Source organism: Schistocerca cancellata, chromosome 5 (genome assembly GCF_023864275.1).
Source record: "Schistocerca cancellata isolate TAMUIC-IGC-003103 chromosome 5, iqSchCanc2.1, whole genome shotgun sequence".
In the NCBI taxonomy this organism is placed as follows: domain Eukaryota; kingdom Metazoa; phylum Arthropoda; class Insecta; order Orthoptera; family Acrididae; genus Schistocerca; species Schistocerca cancellata.
In genome coordinates, this window is record NC_064630.1 from 255,577,510 (window position 1) to 255,604,785 (window position 27,276).

Sequence of the window (27,276 nt, forward strand, 5' to 3'; positions counted from 1 at the left end):
CTTCGAGGTAAACAACACCAACAGTGAGATCAGCAGTACATTGTTGCAGTGGAAAATATTTACACATTCAGTGTACAAAGATCACAAGTCCAGATTTCAAAGTCCAGGAAGTGGCCTTAAAGCAAGATGAGCTAACAGCATATGTTACACAGGTTAACGAGCTGGTGAAAAAAAAAAGGCACTAACTGTGTAACCTTCAGCAAGTATAACATGTTTCACGATGCCCTTGTGACTGGGCTAAGAACTGAGGCTGCATATTTGACCATACATATTGGTTGCACATCAACAGTGTGACACAATGTGAAGACAGATGCACTTCCTACAGAATATTGCTAACAGATTCAACTCCAAATGAGATGTACATTTATTAGAAGCTTTAGAAGTGTGTTGCCACCAGCATGGACAGAGGCAGACATGGTTTTGTATGGTGTTACTTGCATGGACGGAGATGCATACAACTGGGGAATGTAAGAAGATGAAAAAGCAAGACGTACCCTACAATGAAACTGCATTTCTTGTGAAGTGTTTGTCAATGTGTACACAGAATAGCATTATCAATCTGCAGTATGATAAGAAATACTAGCTAGAGGCAGATGCAACAGTAACAGAATCCTTGGAAAAGGAATAAGGCAAGAAATGGTACTTATCTATAGCTGATGTCATAAAATTATTTAACTAGATAGATAAGAAATCTACTCGCCAAGCAGTGGCAGAACACACACATAAAAGACTGTTGTGACTGGCAAGCTTTTGGAGCCAGTGGCTCCTCCTTCAGGCAGAAGGATTGAAGGGGAAGAAAGAAGTGTGAAGGAAAAGAATGGAGAGGTCTAGGAAAAGAGGTAGATTTTAGGAAAGTCACCCAAAACCATCAGTCAGGGAATACTTACCATACGGGATGAGAAGGAAAGACTGACTGTTGGAGACTGCATCAGATGAGATTTGAAAACCTGAGAGCTTTAAGGTGGAAGACAGAGTAATACGCAAGACGGAGATTACTACTAAAACATCGTGCACGAGTTAATAAGAGTGACAAGCTAAGTGCATTGTACGTAACAAAGGTGGGAGGGTGCAGTGAAAAATAGATGCAAAAGACAATGAAAGATATAGGAAATTAAAACAGCAAATGGCAGTCTTCCACCCCGAAGCTCTCAGGCTTTCAAATACCGCCCAATGCAGTGACCAACAATCAGTCTTTCCTTCTCATCCCGTACGGTAAGTCTCCCCTGACCTGCGGTTCTGGGTGACTTTCCCAAACTCTACCCCTTTTCCCAGACCTCACCAGTCTTTTTCCTTCACCTTCAACCCTTCTGCCTGAAGAAGGAACCCTGGTTTGAAAGCTTGCCAACCACAACAGTCTTTTCTGCCACTGCTTGGTGAGTACATTTTTTATCTATCCAATTAAACAATTTTATCAATAATTGATATAAAATGGGGTCACGAGACATCTACAATCTGAAGTATGAAGACAGTTATGAGAGCCCTTATCAATAAAGTTGATTGATGTAAAAATTGTCTCACCCAAACAGAAAGTGATGACACACAAAGGAGATACAGAACTTTTAGAGACTCACAGCAGTAATAATAATAATAATAATAATAATAATAATAATTTATTTTTACTACTACTACTACTACTACTACTACCAGTACTATTACTATTACAGTACAGATCTGAGTGAAATCATTACAGATCTGAGTGAGATTATTACAAACAGGTGCATAAGCAGAACTATAGACAACAATGTAATCACTGACAACAATTTCAAGAAAGATTTTATGGTTACAGAAACAGTGAATTTCATCAAAGATCTAGGCACGAGAATAATAATGATAGCAGATGAAATCTGGCACAAGAGCAGTTTTATGAACGAAGATCACCAAACGAACAGAGATAAGAAATGAATGATGTGTGGGGGAATGATTAATAGTTTGGAATAGGATCAGATTCAGAGCTTGGCAGAAAGGGTCATTACTTTCTACAAACCATATAAACAAGGAGGTGATGCTCAAGCGGAAGCAAGTTATCACGATCAAGCCAGAGGTCTGAGTGAGGAGCAAGAAGAATTACTTTATAAAGAAGCTAGAACAGCAAAGAAGGAAGTTATCAGTATCATCATTAGAGCAAAGAAGGGTGGAGAAGAATTCTCGAATTCTGGAAGACAGGTGTCAGTAATGGCAAGAAGTTTTTATGGGCTGCTTTTTAAGAGAGCTGCAGATACTCCTGAATTACCAGGAAGCAGGTATAAAATTTTAGGAGCTATGGAAGTACCGTATAAGCCCACCAGGAAACAAGTATCGTTGGAAGCTGAAATTGGCGAATCTAAATACATTGTTGATGGCATAGTGATTCCACAACTTTGTGAGCCGACAGTTGTAGGTGGTGACACGATGTCTGAGCATGGAACAGATTTTAATGTTGTTAAACAAGCCATGGAGATTAATAATGAAGAGTGTACAATGAATATTGTTAGTGGAAAGATGATTGCTATGATACTAACTTTGGCAGAATTTGTGAAGTATGAATAGAAGATCTGCAAATTGCTCAAGAAGTAGGGATGAAATGCATGACAACACCCTTGTACGAAAACTGTTCAAGAAAATGTGACACCATATCTCAGTTGAAGAAGTACAAAAACTGACTAATATTTTAGTTTAAATTGGGGAGTCAGAAGAATAGGAAAAGGAAACTCATATTGTGTATTCAGGTACTTCTGTTGAGTACTTATCACTTCATTTTCCTCAGTCTGCAGTATTTAATACAGGGTGTATATGGGGACAAGGAAAAAAAATTCCCGGATTATTCCCAGATATCCCGTTTAAAAAATATGCTTTTTCCCGGGCGAAAATACACTTTTTCTGTGCTAAGTGACAGTAGGTTTTCCGTAGATTTTTCCTCGGAACTGTAAAACTTATCAATCCTTTGAATGGTTAACGTTTTATACAATCGCGCAGAACTTCCTGGAAAAAAAAAAAAAAAAGAAAAGACGGGGCAGAGAAGTTTCGGAGAGACTTTTAATTTGAAAAAAAGGAGAGAAGTTTTGGAAAGACCTTTGATTTGCAGCAACATATACGCTGCATATTTTCGTATTACGAAAGTATAAATTCGAATTGCACCAAACACAGCGCGTTAGTTTCCGGAGCGTTGAAACCGAGGTTGCGATGTCCTTTTGTAAGCGAGTCATATCTCAAGCCACGAGATCTCACCAGCCGATGACAGCAGCTATTCAGAGCATAGGACACGTGTTATAGTCAGCCAATAGCAAGATCACTGGTTACATAGCGCGAACACGCAAGACGAAAAGTTAACGGTTTACATTAATGTACACAGTACCATATACCTACAAGAAAAGCTAAGCTTTCACATATAATTTTGGTCTCTAAGATTAACACGCTACAACAGAAGCTAAGTTTTCACATGTAATATTGTTTTTCTTTTTTTTTTTTGTGTGTTATACTTTAAGATACATCACACAAATGTGCCAGTAAATTTAAAATTCTGACATAAATGTTTCGGCTCGAAATTCTTGTAAGTGGCTGGTCCTCAAACTGTTCAGTTTCGAATGCTCTGTGATTTAGATATCCATCCCACTTTCTCACACTTAACATAATTCATCTTGCGTGAAAAGAAATTTACTTTGAAAGTAACGCTTTTCTAACCACCGTTCGCAATACTATCCGGAGACTGTTAGAAATAGGTTTACCAGTTGCCACAGAGCGCCAGAAAAACAGACATTATTGTGCATGTGCAACTGTATTGGCGTAGGAAGCCCGCATGTTCGTGTGTATTAAGCTTGTCAGTGTGGTTTTTGGGATGTAAATTTTCTTGGAGTATCAGTACTCTGCGATCCCATTTTTGGTTCTTTATTATGGCATAATGCCATATACGGCAGAAGATGATAACGTGCACTTGAAATCAGCTTCGCTTGGAACTAGGCAATACTGTAGAATGAAACACTTCATTCCAAATAAAATAACTGCCTCAGCGGAAAGATTAATAAAGCCAAATTTCTTTAGCAAACTTGCAAAATTAACTTCACTGTTCTGCAAGGCAATTAATGCTTGACTGCTAAAAACTAGGAAATAAAATAAAATCAGAAAACTGAAATTAATAATATATTTTTGCCCTCCGTAATTATGTGAATGTATTTTAATTCACTTGATAACTTCCGGCCACAGAAATCCGTTTTGTTTTCATTTGATGTGGGAGCTGTACATGAAGAGAAGCAGCGAAATCACTTAACGTAAACACGGGTCACGTGGAGAACCCCCTCCCCACTACAACTCTGTGCAAGCGTGAATCTGGCAGCTAGGGCACGGGAGAAAAATTTTTCTCGTTTGCATCTGGCTGCTTGCTGCTACTACCGATACAGCTAACAGCCAAACTTCAAGTAGCGGGTGAAGGTACTGCTTATACGCGAGTCAAATGCGCATGCGCAACAGACCACTGGCAATTGGTCAAACGAACCTTACGTGAACAGTTGTGACGTCATGCTCATAGCAAGCCATTTATTGTTACGAAGAATTACAGTCTGCGCCCTACGGCCTTTGACATATTTTTGCTATTTGCAGACGCTTGTGCATGCACGGTGTTTTGTTGTTGTAAATTGCACATTTCCTTTGCCACTAAAGTTTTATTTTTTTCCCTCTCGTTTATATTTTCTTGCTGCAGTATCATTCTCCAGTAGCAGGATACAATAACATTCTGCAGTCAAAATTACAAAAATTTAACTGAAAGCTAAAACAAAGAAAAATTCCCGGAATTCCGACAAATTCCCGGAATTCCGACAAATTCCCGGAATTCCGACAAATTCCCGGAATTCCGACAAATTCCCGGAATTCCGACACCCTGTAATAACTTTTTTTTGACTTGGCAAATGATAGGGAGAAGAAAAGGGAAAAGAGAAAAAGGAAATGGAAACCAAAAGAAAGAAAACATTATTCAAGAAACAGCAAGGAGTAGCCTCTCACCAGTCAGCAAAACTGCGGAGCAGTTGAGAGCCACAAAAACAAGATTGACAATATATCTAGGTTTTGGACAAAAACTTCCTTCACCGGTAAGTAACAATACACACATACACTTATACACACTCACTGTTATATTTTCCCAGCCAACTACATTGCCCTCGGCTACAGCCTGACTGGGGTGACAGGCTAAGGCTTTGTAAGATGGAGTGAGGGAGAGGACAAAGGGTGGTTGACAGCAGGGACTGCTCCCTCCTTATACCACACTTACTCCTGACAGGTTGTCACATGGGTTGTAACCCTGTGGAATACCCAAGTGCAAGACATGTCTGATACATCCACCTAGGACATCCTATTCCAGTCCTCTCGCACACATATCCTACTGTATCAGACAACAAGCTACCAATGAAAGCAATGACATCACATACCAACATGGCTGTAACTTTTGCACAGCATTTTACATGGGGCCATATTAATGAATGGCCACTAATGGACTGTGGCCAAGAACAATGTTGGCCACTCTGGGGCAGAGCACAATAGAGAGCACAACATGCTCAACTTCAAGGACTGCTTCACATCCTGTGGAACCTAAATTCTCTCCTCAACATCAGCTTACCCACGTTAAATAGATGGGAATTGTCCTACAGCACATTCTTTGATGCCATAATCCTCCACACTTCTATCGTTGCTAACACTTGTCTCGTACCCACCTCCAATCTGTTAGCTAGCACCCTGTTATGACAAACTTATCTTGGGAGGAGAGTATAAATGCACATGGATTTACCTGAATTGATTTTGACCCATTGGTTGTAGTCTAGAAAATGACTGCACACTACTGCAAAACACTTCCTATTATTTTAAAAAAAAGTCTGAGATCTTTGCAGACTTGTTAACTGCAATATAAGTAAATGAATGAATGCAGCTGGAGTTGATTATATCAAATGATCTGGGCAACATGATCAATGAATGGAGAGAGAAACCGTTAAGTTGATTCTCCCACTCTATTCTGCCCCAGCCAATCGCAATTTCTCAATATAGAGATCAATCAGGCTGTACCATTGTAAGGAACACACACACACACACACACACACACACACACACACACACACACACACAGAGAGAGAGAGAGAGAGAGAGAGAGAGAGAGAGAGAGAGAGACTCTATTCCTCCCTGAATTTTTTTACAGAATTTATGTTAGTCTACCTTATATTGAGACACTGTTGGCAAACTTACTTCAGTCCCTGCCCCATGTCACGCAGCACCTCCCGTGGCTGCCTATGAGAGCTGGAAAGACCATGCGTCTCTAGTTCTCGAAGCCTTTTATTATAACTTTCCAACTTTTTCTGCAGTTGTGAAATGGACTGAGCTGATTTCTGATTCTTCTTCTCAAAGACTGCCTTGATTCTTGGTAGCTGGTGCTTATCAGCATTGGCAGCTAGTTTCAAATATTCGTTTACATTGTCTGTAAGACAAACAAATGTATAAATGCCTATACATTCTAGCCCTAAGAGGCAGAGTAATACAAATTATACAATGGTAAAGAAAGTTTAAGACAAACTCTTCAACATATGTTTACTAAGTGTGTCTGTATCAGCATGTTATACTGTCTACTCCTTAAAAGTAGTTGTTAATTGAGACTGTATAGGTACAAACCATCTCGCGTTGTTTGTTCATCACGAATCATTTCCTTTGTCCGACCAATCTTGGACTGCATGTGTTCAATGGCAGCTCTTGTTCTTGAGAGATCAGACATACTATGCCCATCAACTTCATCACCTGACAGCGCTGCTGTTACATGTTCTGATGAACCATTGGATAACATTGATGTAGAGGGATGGTACAGCTCCTGTAAGATTATACACTGGCACATTAGAATATCAAATGCATTTTCAATATCATCACTTCTCAACTTTAATAGCAGGAAAAGAAGTGCTAGTAACACCACTGCACACATCTCTATTTTCCCACTCCTGACTTCTATCAACATAGTCAAAAATGTGCAACACTAACAAATACAGCAATAAAATTTGTGTTTATGGTGGCTCCAGGAAATGATGTCACTACCTTTTTTTCCAATCTTCCTCCTTTGTTGTGTCCACTTGCTCTTTGTAGAAAGTTCATCACCTTTAGCAACACATCCTGATTGACATTATCCTATCCTCTGTCACCTCCTCCAAGACTTCCTTCCTTCTACTCTAACTTTGGAAATGGACTGTGTTCCAGAAGCTTAAACTTCAGTAGTTATTTTTTAGAAAGGGATTTTTTACACACATGCATAATTTTGGCTGATTCATCATTTTAATCATTTTTATTTCTATCTATAAACAACAGCTGAATGAAAATGATATATGATATTAAACAATATGAATGTTTAGCGATTGCACATAACCAGTCAAAAAAGCAATGTAATTATTAAATGTCAAATTTTTTGAATAAAAGGAAGGAAAACAGAGTAATGAAATAAGATATGATAAACAAAAGATTAAAAACGTTAACATAAAAAAAAGAAAATAACAACAAGGAACTCCAACTTTTAGAGAAGGTGTAGATTCAGCAATGCGGAGAAAATAAAAACTTTGGGGAATAGAGGATTTGAAGGAGAATGAGTAACATAGGATGGGAATGCATAACTTTCAACGCCAGGAAAATTATGCATATACACATAAATCCAGCAGCTGGAAGCCGTATAACTTTTAGAATAACTGAGCTGTATATCATTTAGAATAAAATTCAGTCGCCAGTTGCAAATATATTACGCTTTACCAGTTTCAACAAATTAATTTGTCATCTTCAGAAACCTACAAAATTAGGGATGTTATAAATTTTTAGACCTTGGTTCTTCATTTATATGAATTATAAGAAGTATACAAGAGGAGGCCCAAAAATAACTGGAATTTAATGGTTGCACATGCACACTTCGTAGTTACGCATTCTGCTGCTAGGTGGTTTTAGTTTGAGGTCTCCTACATCACTCAGTAATAAGTTGGTATCAGTCAGAATTAAGTAGTTAGTTTGTGGTGTTCTTAGTTGGTGTTACTACTTCAACCTTTCGGCAATTAATGACATGGTCAACAAGAAGGAGCAAAGAGTCTGTGTGAAATTGTGTTTTCTGTTATGGAGAACTGTAGCTGAGACTACTGGGATGCTTCAGCATGCCTTTACTGATGAAGCTTTGGGAAAATTGCAGGTCTACAAGTGGATTTCTTATTTCTAACCTGGCAACATGTCAACTGAAGACACATCACACCCCGGTTGTCCTTCGACAGGAAGAAATGATGGAAACACTGCCACAATCAAATATCCAACTGATAATGACCATCCAGGGACCACTGATCAAATCTCAAGAGGAAACTAAAGGGTCGTGGAGCATGGTCTAGCAAATTTTAACCAAAAATTTGCACATGAGAAAGGTATCTGCAAAATTTTTTCCTCGCTTGCTCACAGATGACCAAAGAGAAAAACGTGTGAATGTTTGCCACGACCTAAAGACTGAAGTGCAGAACAACCCAGATTTTCTTAAAATAACTGTGACTGGGGATGAGAGTTGGTGCTATGGGTATGATCCAAGCATTCAGCCAGTGGAAAACTTAAACATTACCATGGCTCAAGAAAGAATGTCAAGTGTGATATAGTGTGAAAACAATGTTTATTTGTCATTTGATGTCAATGAAATTGTCCACAAGGAGTTTGTTTCTCTGGGACAAACAGTTATGCGATGAATACAGCCAGACCATTGGAGAAATGGGAGCTCACACCTGATCTGGCTCTGCCCCCCCCCCCCCCCCCCAGATGAAGCAAACTCTGAAAGGAAAGATATTCAGTGATGTGAATGACATCAAAGAAAACACACTAACAGCATTGAAAAGCATTCTGCAGCATGAGTTCCAGAACTGTTTTCAGCTGTGGCAAAAGTGTAGGAACAAGTGCATCATTAATGCATATGGATAATACTTTGAAAGGGAAAAAGGACTATGAATGTAGAGTTCAATAAACATGCAAAATAACAAAAATCCTGGTTATTTTTGCTCTCCCTGCTGCCCCAGACATATTACATATTATTGGTTTAGCCCATGTCAATATCTCCTTCACAGAAGCATAATGCTATATAACTGCTTCAGTTTCAATAGTCAGCAATATCACCAAGATGAAGGCATTGCTATTGAGAATTGCCTTGCTAGATTTCTACTTGACATTTTTCTTAATTCCCACCCCACTCTAACCAATAGCATTTATTTCTACAGATGATATGTTTGTGATACTGTCACTGTATTACGGGGAGATGTGAAGAACGTCAAATCACTTTGTGGGTCATTGAACTGCTTCTACCCTAAAATTAAATTTACATATGAAATACAAAATCAACATGAAGAACTGAGTTTTCTTGACCTGAAACCATATTTAGTATAATGGTAAAATTAACTTTGTTATTTACAGGAAACTCACCACAACAGATATCATCATTCATGCCTATTCTTGCTGCCCCTTTAAGCACAATTGGTATTCTTTCACACTATGACTGACATATCATTGAGGTGCTTCTAACCCCTTCTGCTACTATTACACAACTTAGTAACTTAAAGGTATACAGCAGTCAAAAATGGGCATCAAGCAGTCCTTGTACAAAAACTTTATAATAATAAAACCAACAATAAAATAATAAAACCAACAAGAATATAAATTCCTCTACACCCAATAAAAATGGCCTTACCATTAAGAAATGCATTACTACCCCATTTCTAGGTGACATTTTGTATTGTATACATAATTTATTTAAAAAATATGACACCACTGTGTCCTTTACCACCAATAACATCACAAGTTGCTCTTTATACACAATGAGGAACCTCCAACTGACAAATTTCTCACAACTGGAGTATATAAAACACAATGTAAACATGTTCAAGTTTTCATATAGTACTAGCAGGTAGGGTATTTAAGACCCAATTCTGTGGGCACTTTCTCAACAAAGACAGTAAGAATTCATATAAGTTAACTTTTGTGGAACATCTCAAAATAGAGAAACACACTCTTTCTCCTAAATCCTTGCTTAAAACTGAAATTTTGCAGATATGTGACAAGTGCTACAAAATGGACCTTTTACAACAATTTGAAATATATAAACATTCCCACCTAAATTCAAAATATTCGTTAAATGATCAACTTGATTAAAAAAAGACAGACACTGTTTTGACCGCATATCATCTCCTACAAAATGTGAAAATTTGCCCATTCCCTTTATATACTATAACTATGCGCCATGTTTTTCCCCAAATGTACTATATATAACTTCTTTATACACCTGGGTTATACTTTTATACTATTTTATATATGTTCCTTGCTGCTAGCATAATAGCTTGACATGTACATAGTTGTGATTCAGTCACTGTAAGTTGTCAGTCTGAGTTTACTATAATCACATACAATATGTACATTTCTGGACATATCATTGAATTATGAATCTACGAAGAAGATACTGACATCTGCTAAACCAGTACTAAGTAAGTTTCTGTAATACATTGCTTATACTTCACATAAATTTATAGCTAAGGGCTAAAGATTTATAATATTCCTAATTTTGTAGGCTTCTGAAGACGGCAAATTAATTAGTCAGAACCAGTAAAGCATAATAAGAATATATTTGCAATTGATGACTGAATTTCATTCTAAAAAAATTTAAGTGAATACTATTTTCAGGTGTACGGACTCAATGTAAAACTGTTAGTGTATACAGACATAACCTTGTTTTCCTAACAAGAAACCGATAATTTCTGATCTATATAGTAATGTATTTTGTTTTACTGATAGGAGAAGTATAGTTACTGCAATCTTGTATGTCAATAGATATGTGGACTAGAACTATGGCAATGTACAAACTCTGCTTGTTATATGCACAACAAATAAGTAAATTAATTTCACAACTTACAAATTACACATTGGTTTGTAGTAATCTTATTTCCTTTTCATTTAATACTTCTTTCTCGACTTTCAAAGATTTAGAAACAGGAAATTACTTTTCCAGACATTTTGACTGTTGCCCTCAATTGTCTTAAGAAGCAAAAGTTTTACTGACATTTGTATTCTCTTTTCTCTTATTTCCTTTTCAAATTATTAATAGTGCATATCTAGTTCAGCATTTGTGTTATTTACTCTTACATTTCTGATCTTTGGAAACTTTTGATTCCGTCCACATCTTTGGAATCTCTGCAACTTTCCTCTAATTTTCTAAAGCCTCATTGTACTTATCAAACAATTATGAGCAAAGTCTTCATTTTACCACTTATCACTGCCAGGTAGACAAATAATTTTGATTTTTCATCAAGTTTTTATTTTGGACTTCAAATTTAAATTGAACATGAATAAAATATTATGACTGTTTTCAAACTGAGGCAGTTGTTTATCAAGAATTGTGTCTAAGGGTGTGTCTCAAAATTAATTATCTTGTCCTTAAAACCATACTAGCCAACATGTGAAATTTGCGAAGCTTTCAACAATCCTATGCATTGTCACCACTTACAGTATCCTATGTTTCAATGCTTTGTCCTCTATTGTAGATTACCACCATCAAGACAACTGTTCTAGTTACAGTACAGTTATAAATGTAATTACTGTGTCTCCATGACAATCATCACCACATGACAAGGAAGCTACTAAAGTAATCTTGTCAGGGGAGAAAGAGTTTTTAAGAGATTTAATTGGCTAATACTATAAAAATAAATGGAAGCCGCTACATCAATGGTAGCAATGCTCCTGCTATGTTGTTATTTTTGTTGTTGTTGCAGTCTTCAGTCCACAGACTGGTTTGATGCAGCTCTCCCCGCTACTCTATCCTGTGCGAGCCTCTTCATCCCCGAATAACTACTGCAACCTATATCCTTCAGAATCTGCTTATTGTATTCATCTCTTTATCTCCCTCCACAAGTTTTACTCTCCATGCTTCCCTCCAATACCAAATTGGTAATCCCTTGATGTCTCAGAACATTTCCTACCAACCAATCCCATCTTCCAGTCAAGTTGTGCCACAAATTCCTCTTTTCCCCAATTCTATTCAGTACCTACTCATTAGTTACATGATCTATCCATCTTCTTCTGTAGCACCACGTTTAGAAAGCTTCTATTCTCTTCTCGTCTAAATGTTTATCATCTATGTTTCATTTCCATACATATACCTTCAGAAAAGACTTCCTAACACTCAAATCTATATACAATGTTAACAAATTTCAGTTCTTCAGAAATGCTTTCCTTGCCATTGCCAGTCTACATTTTATATCCTCTGTACTTCGATCAACATCAGTTATTTTGCTTCCCAAACAGCAAAACTCATCTACTACTTTAGGTGCCTCATTTCCTAATCTGACTCCCTCAGCATCACCTGATTTAATTAGACTACATCCCATTATCCTCGTTTTGCTTTTGTTGATGTTCATCTTACATCCTCCTTTCAAGACAATGTCCATCCCATTCAGCTGCTCTTCCAGGTCCTTTGATGTCTCTGACAGAATTACAATGTTGTCGGCAAACCTCAAAGTTTTTATTTCCTCTCTGAGGATTTTAATTCGTACTCCAAATTTTTCTTTTGTTTCCTTTACTGCTTGCTCAATGTATAGATTGAATAACATCGGGGATAGGCTACAACCCTGTCTCACTCTCTTCCCAACCACCGCTTCCCTTTCATGCCCCTCGACTCTTATAACTGCCACCTGGTTTCTGTACAAGTTTTAAATAGCCTTTGGCTCCCTGTATTTTACCCTGCCACATTCAGAATTTGGAAGACAGTATTCCAGTCAACATTGTCAATAGCTTTCTCTAAGTCTACAAATGCTATAAATGCTGGTTAACCTTTCTTTAGCCCATCTCCTAAGATAAGTAGTAGGGTCTCCAAAGGTCAGCTTCTATTAGTTTTTCCATTCATCTATAAAGAATTCATGTTAGTATTTTGGAACTGTGACTTATTAAACTGATAGTTCGGTAATTTTCACACCTGTCAACACCTTCTTTCTTTGGGATTGGAATTATTATATTCCTCTAGAAGTCTGAGAGTATATTACCTGGCTCATATCTTGCTCACCAGATGAAAGAGTTTTGTCATGGCTACCTCTCCCAAGGCTATCAGTATTTCTAATGTTATAATGTCAACTCCCATGGCCTTGTTTTGACTTAGGTATTTCAGCACTCTGTCAAATTCTTCATGCAGTATCGTATCTCCCATTTCATCTTCATCTACGTCCTTTTCCATTTCCATAATACTGCCCTCAAGTACATCACCCTTGTATAAACTCTCTATATACTCCCTTCCACCTATCTGCTTTCCCTTCTTTGCATAGGATTGGTTTTCCATCTGTGCACTTGATATTCATGTTCTTTTCTCCAAAGATCTCTTTAATTTTCCTGTAGGCAGTATCTACCGTATTTACTCGAATCTAAGCCACACTTTTTTTCCGGTTTTTGTAATCCAAAAAACCGCCTGCAGCTTAGAATCGAGTGCAAAGTAAGAGGAAATTCTGATAGATATTGGTAGGTGCCGCCACATCTAACTTCTGCCGTCGAATATATGTAGCGCCACACAGGCATACTTTGCAGGCACAAAGATAAATAATGGCGCCAAAACCTCTGCGTCAGTAAATAAATTTAAAAAAAGGGTGGAAGATGAGCTTTTTCCTACCTACCTATGAGAAGAGATGGTTGCTGATAGGAACTTTCATGAATTGTGAATCACATGCAGTATTCTCTTCACCATAAGAATAATACGAATATAAACATTTTGCCATGTACTCTTTTGTGTTTGCTGCTATCTCATTTAAATCTTGTCTGCCTAATAAACTACGAAACTAGAGTGAGACAACAGCAAACGCGGAAGAATAAACATATCATGTCATGTTTATATTCGTGTTATTCTTATGCCTAATAGTGACACAGTCAGAAATGAAGCACGGGAATTGACTAGATTTTTAAATCTAAGATGACTCTAATTTCTGTACAGAATGTAATGTACTACAGAGGCGTCCGCAAAGATTTTCAAACGGAGAAAAATTTTCGCTAAACTCTCACTGCAAGCATCTTCTGTCATACACAGTCTATTATTTGCTCCTTGTTGATCTTTATCAAAGAAAGCAGCAGTGTAAGTAACAACAAATAGCAGTCTGCTAAGCTTACGACTCGAACCAAACTACTATAGCTGTATCATCATTCATTCAACCTAAATTGTGTCTCATATTACAATGGACCAACTTTGTTTCGATTTGGAGGTGAGGCCTAATTTTTTTCTCTCCCCTTGAATTTCGAGTGTCAAATTTCAAGTGCGGCTTGGATTCGGGAAACTTTTTTTTCCTTGATTTCGAGTCTTATTTTTCAGGCGCGGCTTTAGATTCGAGTGCGGCTTAGAGTCGAGTAAATATGGTATCCTACCACTAGTGTTATCTGCTTCTACATCCTTAGATTTGTCCTCTAGCGAGCCCTGCTTAACCATTTTGCACTTCCTGTTTATCTCATTTTTGAGATGTTTGTATTCCTTTTTGCCTGCTTCATTTATTGCATTTTTATATTTTCTCCTTTCATCAATTAAATTCAATATCTCTTCTGTTACCCAAGGATTTCTACTAACCCTCATCTTTTTACCAACTTGATCCTCTGCTGTTTTCACTATTTCATCGATCAAAGCTACCTTTTCTTGTTCTACTGGATTTCTTTCCCCTATTCTTGTCAATCAACAGTTCATAACCAATAAATTGTGGTCAATGTCCACATCTGCCCCTGGAAATCTCTTACAATTTAAAACCTGGTTCCGAAATCTCTGCCCTATCGTTATATAATCTATCTGAAACCTTCAAGTATCGCCAGGCCTCTTACATGTGTACAACCTTCTTTCATTATTCTTAAAGCAAGTGTTAGCTATGATTAAGTTACGCTCTGTGCAAAATTCTACCAGGCGGCTTCCTCTTTCATTCCTTAACACCAGTCCATTTTCACCTACTACTTTTTCTTCTCTTCGTTCTCCTAATATTGAATTCCAGTCCCCCATGACTATTAAATTTTCGTCTCCCTTAACTATCTGAATAATTTCTTTTATCACATAATACATTTCTTCAATCTCTTTATCACTTGCAGAGCTAGTTGGCGTATAAACTTGTACTACTGTGGTAGGTGTAGCCAATGGCCTGACCACATTGGCAACAGATCACCGAAGTTAAGCACTGTCAGGCTGGGCTAGCACTTGGATGGGTGACCCTCTGGTCTGCCGAGTGCTGTTGGCAAGCGGGGTGCACTCAGTCCTTGTGAGGCAAACTGAGGAGTTACTTGATTGAGAAATAGTGGCTCCAGTCTTGGAAACTGGCATACAGCCAGGAGAGCGGTGTGCTAACCACATTCCTCTACAAATCCGCATCAGGTGACACCTGTGGGCTGAGGATGACACGGTGACCAGTCGATACCACTAGGTCCGCCAGGGCATGTGGAAGGAGTTTGCGTTTTTACTGTGGTAGGTGTGGGCTTCTTGTCTATCTTGGCTACAATAATGCATTTACTATGCTGTTCATAGTAGCTTATCCGTGTTCCTATTTTAATTTTATTAAACCTACTGCTGCATTACCCATATTTGATTTTGTATTTATAACCCTGTATTCACCTGACCAGAAGTCTTGTTTCTCCTGCCACCGAACTTCACTAATCCCCACTATAACTAACTTTAACCTATCCATTTCCATTTTTAAATTTTATAACCTACCTGCCCGATTGAGGGATCTGACATTCCGCACTCCAATCTGTAGAACACCAGTTTTGTTTCTCCTGATAAAGACATCCTCCTGGGTAGTCCCCGCCCAGAGATCCAAATGGGGAATTATTTTACCTCCAGAATATTTTACCCAAGAGGATGCCATTATCCTTTAACCATGCAGTTAAGGTGCATGCTCTTGGGAAACATTGCAACTGTGGTTTCCCCTTGCTTTCAGCTGTTCACAGTACCAGCACAGCAAGGCCGTTTTGATTGATGTTACAAGGCCAGATCAGTGAATCATCCAGACTGTTGCCCCTGCAACTACTGAAAAGGCTGCTGCCCCTGTTCAGTAACCACACATTTGTCTGGCATCTCAACAGATACCCCTCCATTGTGGTTGCATCTACGGTACTGTTATCCATATTGATGAGGCACGCAAGCCTCCCCACCAAACAGCAAGGTCCATGGTTCTTGCTATACCTGGTCACAACTGAGAAATATTGGTGTGTTATGCTCTTTCAAGTGTGATTAATTCAACCTTGCCTGATGTGGCGGCCATGGAAGCCTTATCTAAAGACAGGTAGGCTAATTCTGGCAACCATGGAGATGGTAGCTCACAACCATTATTGCAGATCATGTTAATTGAGTGCTTGATCATTCCAATTGCCTTTTTGACCATTCCAATCGCCTTTCTGATCTAACTCTTAGTGCATAAACTTCCCAAAACTGCGTATTCCTGAAGTACTTTCTGTTCCGTCACTAATGACTTTGTCTGTTATCTACACCATATGTGATATTCATATTAAGACATCAGCCTGCCTCATCAACACAGAATAATCTGCATTGACATTTGATCTTATTTGCTACAACTATATACAGCTGATGGTATTTTCTGTGTATTTTAGCATCCCTGACTTTGTTAGTGTTGTAATATTGGCTATATGTCCACCTGACACTGTATTTTTCCCTAGCCAGTTCCTCCACAAATTATGACAGGATTTGGAATATGACACTTAGTTTAACATTTACCTTCTAAACTTGAAAGATTGGAACTTTTGTCATTATGACATGGTCACACATCCAGAAATTTCTACTGAAACATCCTACAGCCAAGGCAGCAATGCTCACATATGTCCAGTTGCACAGGATAAAAAGCTGGTGAGATATGAAGTGTACAACACAGAAAAAATAAAACTGTTATAAAGGGCAGCAAAGCTTAGTTGACTGGTCCTGTCAGTTATGTAATTCGAGATTAAGCAAAAATGAGGACTGTTAAATTATAAGCAAGAAAATCGATCGGGACCTTTTAAAAACCAACTATCCACCATTTATCTTAAGTAATTTTAAGGAAACCATAGAAATCCTAAATCTGGAAGGGCTGATGGAAATTTGAACCACTGTCATCCTAAATCCAAGTCCAATGTATTAACCAATGTGTCACCTTGCTGTGCCTAAACTTTGAGGTAGTTCAAAAGAAAAGATACTGACTTATGTGAGAAAACATAGTGAAGGAAGGACTTGAAAACAGTAAAACTGAAAAACAACAGCAATATATTTGTAATAAAGGCAAAATATAAAACTGTAATGGAGTAGATATACAGTAACTAGCTATTTTTGGAACATTTCTTATGGGAAAAAAAAATCTATCTGGCTTGTGGCAAATCCTTCGTTTTCTCCATCTGTAGCAGCTAAAATACTTAAAAAAAAGATTAAAACAGTCTTGACCACAATAACATATTAATCTGCAATTGTTACCACAGTTTTGGTCAGAATGCTACCATCTTCAGACAATTTATACCTTGATGGTAGGTGGTGGGATGAACAGAGCTGGTGTTATGACTCCACGAATGTCAACTGCTTAGTCAAAATTCATGGGGTCATGATATCTACTCTGTTCACTGTCACCATCAGTCACTGTGGTATAAATGGTCTGATGATGGTCACATTATGACCAAAATTGCTAACCACAGCAAATAAATATTTTATTGTTGTTAAGACTGTTTTTAATCCATTTATAAAATATGCAGTAACTGCAAATATGATGAACTTATGATGTTCCAATGGTCGATTACAAACAACAGACATAGGCTCTGCATAAGGAATTGCAAATTTTGAAATACCAAGAAAGTTTTTCTGGAAGTTCCAATGGGTATAATACAAAAAAAGATCAACATGTACTTGGACTGCTTGGTGTTGTTCATAACAGCAACAAATCACTTTGTATTCCTGTATTGGTCAAGTTATTCAGATTCAAGGTTAAAACATTTCATTCTAATCCATTTTAAATAAAAAATTTAAAGATAAAAATTATTTTTAAAATCACAATCACCAATAGACAATAATCATTCTGGGAGAATTTATTCATCAATGCTCCTGTTCTCTCTTCAGCCTGACAGACAACAAAACACCTCTTCACTAACAAAATAATTAACTTATAAAATCATCACCTGCAATAGAAGCCAGTCTTATCACACGTTTTGTATCAGAGAAGCCTGTCCTGCACTATATCTTACAAAGTTTGGAACAGCAAGAGACAGTAAGTAGAAGAGAGAATTTTGCACTTTGTCCAATCATATCATTAAAAACCTCTTTTGTTGTTGTTGTCTTCAGTCCTGAGACCGGTTTGCTGCAGCTCTCCATGCTACCCTATCCTGTGCAAGTTTCTTCATCTCCCAGTAACTACTGCAACCTACATCCTTCTGAATCTGCTTGGTGTATTCATCTCTTGGTCTCCCTCTACGATTTTTACCCACCACGCTGCCCTCCAATGCTAAATTTGTGATCCCTTGATGACTCAGAACATGTCCTACCAACCGGTCCCTTCTTCTTGTCAAGCTGTGCCACAAACTCCTCTTCTCCCCAATTCTGTTCAAAACCACCTCATTAGTTGTGTGATCTACCCATCTAATCTTCAGCATTCTTCTGTAGCATCACATTTCGAAAGCTTCTATTCTCTTCTTGTCCAAACTATTTATTGTCCATGTTTCACTTCCATACATGGCTACACTTCGTACAAATACTTTCAGAAACGACTTCCTGACACTTAAATCTATACTCGATGTTAACAAATTTCTCTTCTTCAGAAACGCTTTCCTTGCCATTGCCAGTCTACATTTTATATCTTCTCTACTTCGGCCATCATCAGTTATTTTGCTCCCCAAATAGCAAAACTCATCTACTACTTTAAGTGTCTCATTTCCTAATCTAATTCCCTCAGCATCACCTGACTTAATTCGACTACATTCCATTATCCTCATTTTGCTTTTGTTGATATTCATCTTATACCCTCCTTTCAAGACACTGTCCATTCCATTCAACTGCTCTTCCAAGTCCTTTGCTGTCACTGACAGAATCACAAAGTCATCGGCGAACCTCAAAGTTTTTACTTCTTCTCCATGGATTTTAATACCTACTGCAAACTTTTCATTTGTTTCCTTTATCGCTTGCTCAATATACAGATTGAATAACATTGGGGATAGGCTACAACCCTGTCTCACTCCCTTCCCAACCACTGCTTCCCTTTCATGTACCTCGACTCTTATAACTGCCATCTGGTTTCTGCACAAATTGTAAATAGCCTTTCGTTCCCTGTATTTTACCCCTGCCATTTTAGAATTTGAAAGAGAGTATTCTAGTCAACATTGTCAAAAGCTTTCTCTAAGTATACAAATGCTAGAAACGTAGGTTTGCCTTTCCTTAATCTTTCTTCTAAGATAAGTCGTAAGGTCAGTATTGCCTCACGTGTTCCAATATTTCTACGGAATCCAAACTGATCTTCCCTGAGATCGGCTTCTACCAGTTTTGTCATTCGTCTGTACACCATGTGAATTCCCATAGAAATGAGGCATGGATACATCACCAACTGCCATATTGCAATATAAATACTAAAACATTACTGCAGGTGTAATTCCTATCTTATCTTTTAAAAGAGAGAAAGTAAATGCTGACAAAACATGAGTATTTTCTGGCTGACAGAAGATACTGTGCGTGTAAGGTAACATCAGTGTTTACACCAATGTGTCTTCAGGGACAGATACATATCAATTGATCAATTATTTTTTGTCTTAATGTTGCAGAGTTTTCTTTGATAAATAATCTGAAAAACTAAAAATTTTACTTTAAGATGTTAATAAAAAGCAGACATCACGTTACTGACCGTCTCCTCATCATGGTGATGAGATGGTGTCAGGGCAGCTGACGTGTCATCAGATGTAACTGCAAAAGGTTGTGGGCTGGTGCTTGCACCCACTGCAGCTGCAGCAGCAGGCATACCCCCGTCAGAACCTCCACGGCGAGTGCTTCCACTGCCAGTACCACTCGCAGCCACTGGCGAGCGGCGCCTGCCTTTAATTGAGCTGCTCATTGTCACATCTCTGCCACTGTCACTGCTGTAGACAACATGAGAATAAAACAGCTTCAAAAAATTGTAGTGCTGCCACTACCGCTACCATTACTACTACTACTACTACTACTACTACTACTACTACTACTAATAATAATAATAATAATAATAATAATAATAATAATAATAACAACTACACATAGTGAATAAAGCTGTATACTCCCATATTATCTATCACAACGTTGCTTGGGAATTATACAGGGTGGTCCATTGATAGTGACTGGGCCAAATATCTCACGAAATAAGCGTCAAACGAAGAAACTACAAAGAACGAAACTAGTCTAGCTTGAAGGGGGAAACCAGATGGCGCTATGGTTGGTCCACAAGATGGCGCTGTCATAGGTCAAACGGATATCAACTGCATTTTTTAAAAAATAGGAACCCCCATTTTTTATTACATATTTGTGTAGCATGTAAAGAAATATGAATGTTTTAGTTGGACCACTTTTTTCGCTTTGTGGTAGATGGCGCTGTAATAGTCACAAATGTCGAATGTATAAGTACGTGCTATCACGTAACATTCCGCCAGTGCAGATGGTATTTGCTTTGTGATACATTACCAGTGTTAAAATGGACCGTTTAGCAATTGTGGAAAAGGTAGATATCATGTTGATGTATGGCTATTGTGATCAAAATAGCCAACGGGCGTGTGCTATGAAAGCTGCTCGGTACCCTGGACGACATCGTCCAAGTGTCCCGACCGTTCGCCGGATAGGTACGTTATTTAAGGAAACAGAGTGTTCAGCCACATGTGAAATGTCAACCAAGACATCCAAAAACTGATGATGCCCAAGTACGTGTTTTTTCTGCTGTCATGGCTAATCCGCACATCAGTAGCAGACAAACTGCGCACGAATCGGGAATCTCAAAAACGTCAGTGTTGAGAATGCTACATCAACATCGATTGCACCCGTACGATATTTCTTTGCACCAGGAATTGCATGGCGACCACTTTGAACGTCGTGTACAATTCTGCAACTGGGTACAAGAGAAATTACGGGACGATGACAGTTTTTTTGCACGCGTTCTATTTAGCGATTAAGTGTCATTCACCAACAGCGGTAACGTAAACCGGCATAATATGCACTACTGGGCAACGGAAAATCCATGATGGCTGCGACAAGTGGAACATCAGCGACCTTGGTGGGTTAACGTATGGTGCAGCATTATGGGAGGAAGGATAACTGGCCCCCATTTTATCAATGGCAATCTAAATGGTGCAATGTATGCTGATATCCTACTTAATATTCGACCAATGTTACTACAAGATGTTTCACTGCATAACAGAATGGTGATGTACTTCCAACACGATGGATGTCCGGCACATAGCTCGCATGCGGTTGAAGCGGTATTGAATAGCATATTTCATGACAGGTGGATTGGTCGTCGAAGCACCATACCATGGCCTGCACATTCACCAGATCTGACGTCCACAGATTTCTTTCTGTGGGGAAAGTTGAAGGATATTTGCTATCATGATCCATCGACAATGCCTGAAAACATGCGGCAGCGCATTGTCAATGGATGTGCGAACATTACGGAAGACTACTCGCTGTTGAGAGGAATGTCGTTATATGTATTGCCAAATGCATTGAGGTTGACGGATGTCAGTTTGAGTATTTATTGCATTAATGTGGTATTTACAGGTATTTCTCAGAAATGATAAGATCACAAAGGTGCATGTATCACACTGGAACAACCGAAATAAAATGTTCAAACATACCTACGCTCTGTATTTTAATTTCAAAAACCTACCTGTTACCAACTGTTCGTCTAAAATTGTGAGCCATATGTTTGTGACTATTACAGCGCCATCTATCACAAAGCGGAAAAAGTGGTCCAACTAAAACATTCATATTTCTTTACGTACTACATGAATATGTAATAAAAAATGAAGGTTCCTATTTTTAAAAATGCAGTTGGTATCCATTTGACCTATGGCAGCGCCATCTAGCAGGCCAACCATAGCGCCATCTGGTTTCCCCCTTCAAGCTAGACAAGTTTCGTTCTTTGTAGTTTTCCGTTTGACACTTATTTTGTGAGATATTTGGCCCGGTCACAATCAATGGACCACCCCCATAGTATGTGTACCACACTAGTGAAATTTCTCATCAGTGAATGAGTACAGAAGGCAAAGCACAACTGCAATATTTTAGTTAACGTATTTCCACTGTACAAGTGCAGAAACCTGTTGTGGGACGAGGTGTGGGAGAGGAAACAAAAGTTACTACAAGTGAAATGTGTAGAAATAGAAGAAAGTATACAGAATTGTTGACGTTTTCATGGCCACTTGTTGACATATTTCTCAGTTGACATTTTTCTCAGAGTCTTTACACAAACAACTAGAAATTCCCACGACAAAATCCAACAGGGAATGTATCAACAGGAAGTGGTGTTAATCAGTTCTCCTCAGAGATTAGAAAAATTTTATTGTATGATATGGTGCATAACAGCTGAAAGACTAACACTATAGAAGGTTTCTTCATGAATACTGAAATAATTTTCACTGAATATCTCAACTCATTTCTCAGGCAAAGAAGAATGGGGTCACGAAAGACGTCATTTGAAACAAGCTTGGTTTGGGAAATGATACGAAAGAAAATCAACTGTGCCCTTTTAAAGGCCCAAATGACTGTCACATACAGCAACTCAGGGAAATCCTAAGAAACCCAACTCTGGATAGGGATATGCCCTGCCATCCTGCTGAATATGAGTTCTGCATAGTCACTGTGCCAACTCTGTCACTTCTCTGGAAGGACAGGAAGAAAAGGATTTCCAATCAGGTGAACACAGCATTATCTATACAAAATCAAGTACAGAATACAGAAAATATGAATGGGTTGAACTACTATGAACGAGATAGTGAGTAAATTGTCATAGCCAAGATACACCTAAGTCCTGTAGCCACACATGTTGCTATAAAGCATAGCAACACACCTCACTTTCCTTTTACTAGGGAAATGAAAAATGTGTGTGAAGAAAAACATGACTTTAATAAGTAGTAGCATAAGTTTGTTACAATTATGTGCAAATATGAGAAAGAGAAATGGGGGCACAGCACAGAAAGTGACAATGGATGTGCAATTTGGACTGGCCAGTGAGGGGCCACTTGTGCTTTGGGGCTGCTGTGGACTCCAAAGAAGAAAGGGGCCTGATGGCAATGATTGAGCACTAAAGAAAAATGAATGTTGTTGTACGGATCTATGCTATGCTATCTCAAGTTCAAACTTATGGTTTAGTCAAGCACTGAAGCATCATATATGGACATGTCTGGAAAGCTTGGTTAATTATGAGTTGAGAACTTATTTGAATATAGAAGAATTACGGTAACTGTGTTTTGTGATTTCATAGTGAGCTGTTTAAATGTAGTAGCTCTCTTATAGCAATCATCCCTCTGCAATCAAGTAAAGACTTGGCATCTTGCAATATATTGATCACTTAAAATCAACACGCAACAAGAAAAACACCTCAAGTGAAGGATATGGATGAGAGGAAATAAAAGAAGATAGCTATAACAAGAAATTAAAACTAAAATATCACGAAAAATGGAAAGCTGTAAGTCACAGCCTAGGGCAACAGAAGTAAACAAGCCAGCAATACAAGTAGCAGTACAAACTACAGTAACATTATTCAAACTAAATGGATTGCGAGTTTAATTTATATTTATGCAATCTTCAATACAAGGAATGCCAGTTGGCCATAGCAATCAGACCAACAATGAATATCATTCTCGTGTTGGAGTACATTCTTGACACACAAATCATGAGAAGATAAGCCAACTACAGAGCAGATTTTTAGCGAGTGGTTTCAACAACGAGTGCTGTGTTGGCTTCCAATGGCAACACCCCATTGCTTCACAGTTTGTGACAGTGCAGCTGATTACAGTAGTGTGCTGTGTATAGTGACTTTCCGAGACTGCACTACACACAGCAGTATCAGCAGGGCACTTCAGCAGCTGGTGTGACGAATTAGTTGAACTGTACAGTGTACCATCTAGAATTTGTGTATAGTTATTTAATCTCAAATAACTGACTGAACGACGTTGAACAGCAACGGGTGATAGTGTAGATACATTGATAAACACCAAAGGTTTTTAGTGTGATACAAGCTTTAAGTTATACAGTAATTTAGATTACATGTCTATCACAACCAAAAGTATGGGTAGTATGGTCTTAGAAAAAATTCTAGATAAACTTAAAGCATTATAAAAAAATAGATGAACAAGCAAATAAACTAGATGAGATGTCTCATAAAATGGAGCAATTCAGTGAATGAACTATTTTAAAACAAAAAAAGTCAAGCAGATAAACTATACGGACAATCTCAAAATAATAAAAAAATTAGACGATTTAGCCACAAAAATATATAAGATATCCACATTAGAGGACACCTAAGCTAATTCACCAATGGAGTTCAAAACAAAAATAGTTGAGCATTATAATATAGAAGGGTTGGAACTTAAATAGTGGCAATTATTTATTCACAACCGATACAAAAGAGTTACATGTTTGCACCTGTTACTGTCCTTCAAAGTAGTCGCCAGCATTGTGTAGAACCCATTGCCAGCGATGTGGAAGGTTTACTATACCGTTAGCAGAGCCTGCTCTGTTAATGGTGCGAATGGAGCAGTCTAAAGTTACGGTGATTCTTATGTACGACTGTGATGGTGTTATCCAAATGCATTATGTTCCTCCACGGCAGACCTTCAATGCACAGTATTACTGTTCGTTTGTGGAGCATCAACTGCGACCAGCTTTGTGAAAGAAGCGGCAACACTTTCTGTGCAACCCACCCATCATTTGGCATGACAATGCGCAGGCGCATACAGCGCAAGCTGTGGCTGCTCTGTTCGGTCGATGGAACTGGGAAGTACTGCAGCATCCACCATACTCCCCTAACTTAACTCCTTGTGACTTTGATTTGATTCCAAAAGGAATCACTTCGCGGCATTCGCTTCAGAACTGTTCCAGAGATTCAACAGGCAGTAGACCACTCCATTTGCACCATCAACAGAACAGGCACTGTTAACAGTATACTATGCCTTCCACATCTCTGGCAACGGGTTCTACACAGGAAAGTTCCAACCCCCATAATTAGACAGCTCATTCAGAGGAATTTAAATCATGGGAAGATACTCAGAAAAAATTTAAGAGAAAATATTGGTTCAAAATTTCACAAGAAAAACTGACACTAGAGTTATCAGATACTAAGTAATATAATAGTTCATGGGGTACATATAAGAAGTATATTGAGTGGTATCTAACTCAGTTTAAGTATTTAGGTAACCCACCAGATGACAAACATTTGGTTCAGAGCGCTGGTAATGAGATTGCCGTATTTGGCAGGTAAATACATATTATGTAGCAGGTCGTCTAACACACAACAATTACTGACATTTGCAGAAGGTTTGGATAATGTGAATAAAGAAAGAGGTAATTTTAATCATGCAGAAAATTTGAATATTTTTGTTCATAAATAGGAGACCAAATAATGCTCGCAATAGAAAGAGAAATAATAGCAAAAAGACTAATTCACAAGTTTTTGTAACCAGTGACCGAAGCACCACTGACACTGTAGTAAAACATAGTGCATGCTATGTCGAACAAAATACAAATACAAAAAATTATCCAACAACAGTACCAAAAAATAGGCAACATCCTCGCACTTGGGCCAAGATCTAGGATGTAACAAAACTATCGTAGGCCCATGCACTGAAAATTTAACTGCATTCACTCATGTGATACTTACAAGAGAATAGTTATTACAACAAGATAATACAGACGAGGAAGAGCAATTAAAACAAATACTCAGGGGAAAAGACTTAGTAAGCAAAATTTAATTAATTCCCCAAAAATACCTGCAAACTCCTAGAAATAAGAATAAATGTCCCATACCAGCGACAGGAGTATATATCGTAGGATTAGCAGGTAGTAAAGAGAAGAAAATTAACGAGAAAAGTCTGATGCCTTTAGAGACACGTGATGTTGAATTTATGCAAACTATATTATTAGTGAATTTGCAGATATTGTTAGGCTAGATTGATTACTAAAATGTAAAGTAAAACTTGACTTTGATGATTAAGTGTTATACTGGACCAAGGAAGGCTCTAAATCATATTACTCAGCTTAAAATAAATAAGTTATTAACTATCACTATTCAGTTAGTGAATGATTAAGAAGAAACGAAAAATCTGGAAGGGTGTCAACAACAAATGAAGATTAAATCTCAAGAATCTAACCTATTAACTGAAGAGCAATAACACGATTTGTATGCAATCTTAATGAAATATGACACTGAATTTTCTGAAGAACTAGGAGTGATTGGCTATTATGCTTGTCGATTTAAGATCAAAAATAAGAATTCAATTCTTTGAAAACCTTACTGAGTACCCTAAGTTTAAGATCAGCAGTACTTGAGGAAATATAGAAAATGGTAGAAACTGAAGTGCATATAACACTCCTTTAGTTGTAGTAAAGAAACCAACAGGAGGACTGCAACTGGTGTTAGATGCACAGACTTTAAACAAACATACAGAGACAGACCTGTGTCTGTTGATAATTTGTTAACAAAATCTGAACAAGGAAGATAATTTAGTTCATTTAATTTGAATGCCAGGTATTGGCGGGTTGAATTATATGAAAATACACAAAAATATACTGTGCTCCTTTTTGATGGAATGTCTTATCAATTCAAAGTGTTACCCTTTGGTTTAAATATTTCAGTATCAGCAGTCATAAGAGGACTAAATGAGGTACTAGGTAAAGAACTGCTACAAGAATTAAAGAATTAAGTGTTTATGTAGACAATCTATTAATAGTGTCCAGGATGTGGGAAGAACACTATGTATTATTAACCAAAATTAAAAAAAAAAAATTCAGGTAAAGAATATCGCAATCAACTTAGGAAAACCACATTTCAGAAGGAAGAGCAGAAATTTCTATGACATTTAGTAGGGGTGAAGGGAATAAGACTAGATCTCAAAACAAGAGAGACCATCGAAGGCTGTCCAGAACCATGAAATGTAAAACAATCATGCCTATTTCTGGGCTTGGACGGATTCTATCATCACTATATACAAGGCCAACCCATGAACGATCACAAGTTGTGGTAATTACTGAAACAAAGAACAAAATGGACATGGGATGAAGGAGCATCTGAAGCATTCTGTAATATGAGGTGGATCAAATATAAATCCTGCAGGACC

General features: G+C 37.9%; 1 protein-coding gene across 6 annotated transcripts in view; it reads right to left on the bottom strand.

Annotated features, from left to right (window-relative positions):
- The window catches only part of LOC126187357 (transmembrane and coiled-coil domains protein 2), a 204,529-nt gene that overhangs the window by 106,244 nt on the left and 71,009 nt on the right, over positions 1–27,276 (bottom strand). For 5 of the 6 annotated variants that reach the window (XM_049928391.1, XM_049928389.1, XM_049928386.1 and 2 more), the window contains exons 4-6: positions 19,827–20,058; positions 6,616–6,808; positions 6,196–6,424 (exon numbers count right to left, since the gene is read on the bottom strand). In XM_049928391.1, the coding sequence (XP_049784348.1) occupies positions 6,196–6,424; positions 6,616–6,808; positions 19,827–20,058 (654 nt within the window). The remainder of the gene's footprint in view (positions 1–6,195; positions 6,425–6,615; positions 6,809–19,826; positions 20,059–27,276) is intronic. The other variant, XM_049928390.1, reaches the window with a different exon arrangement.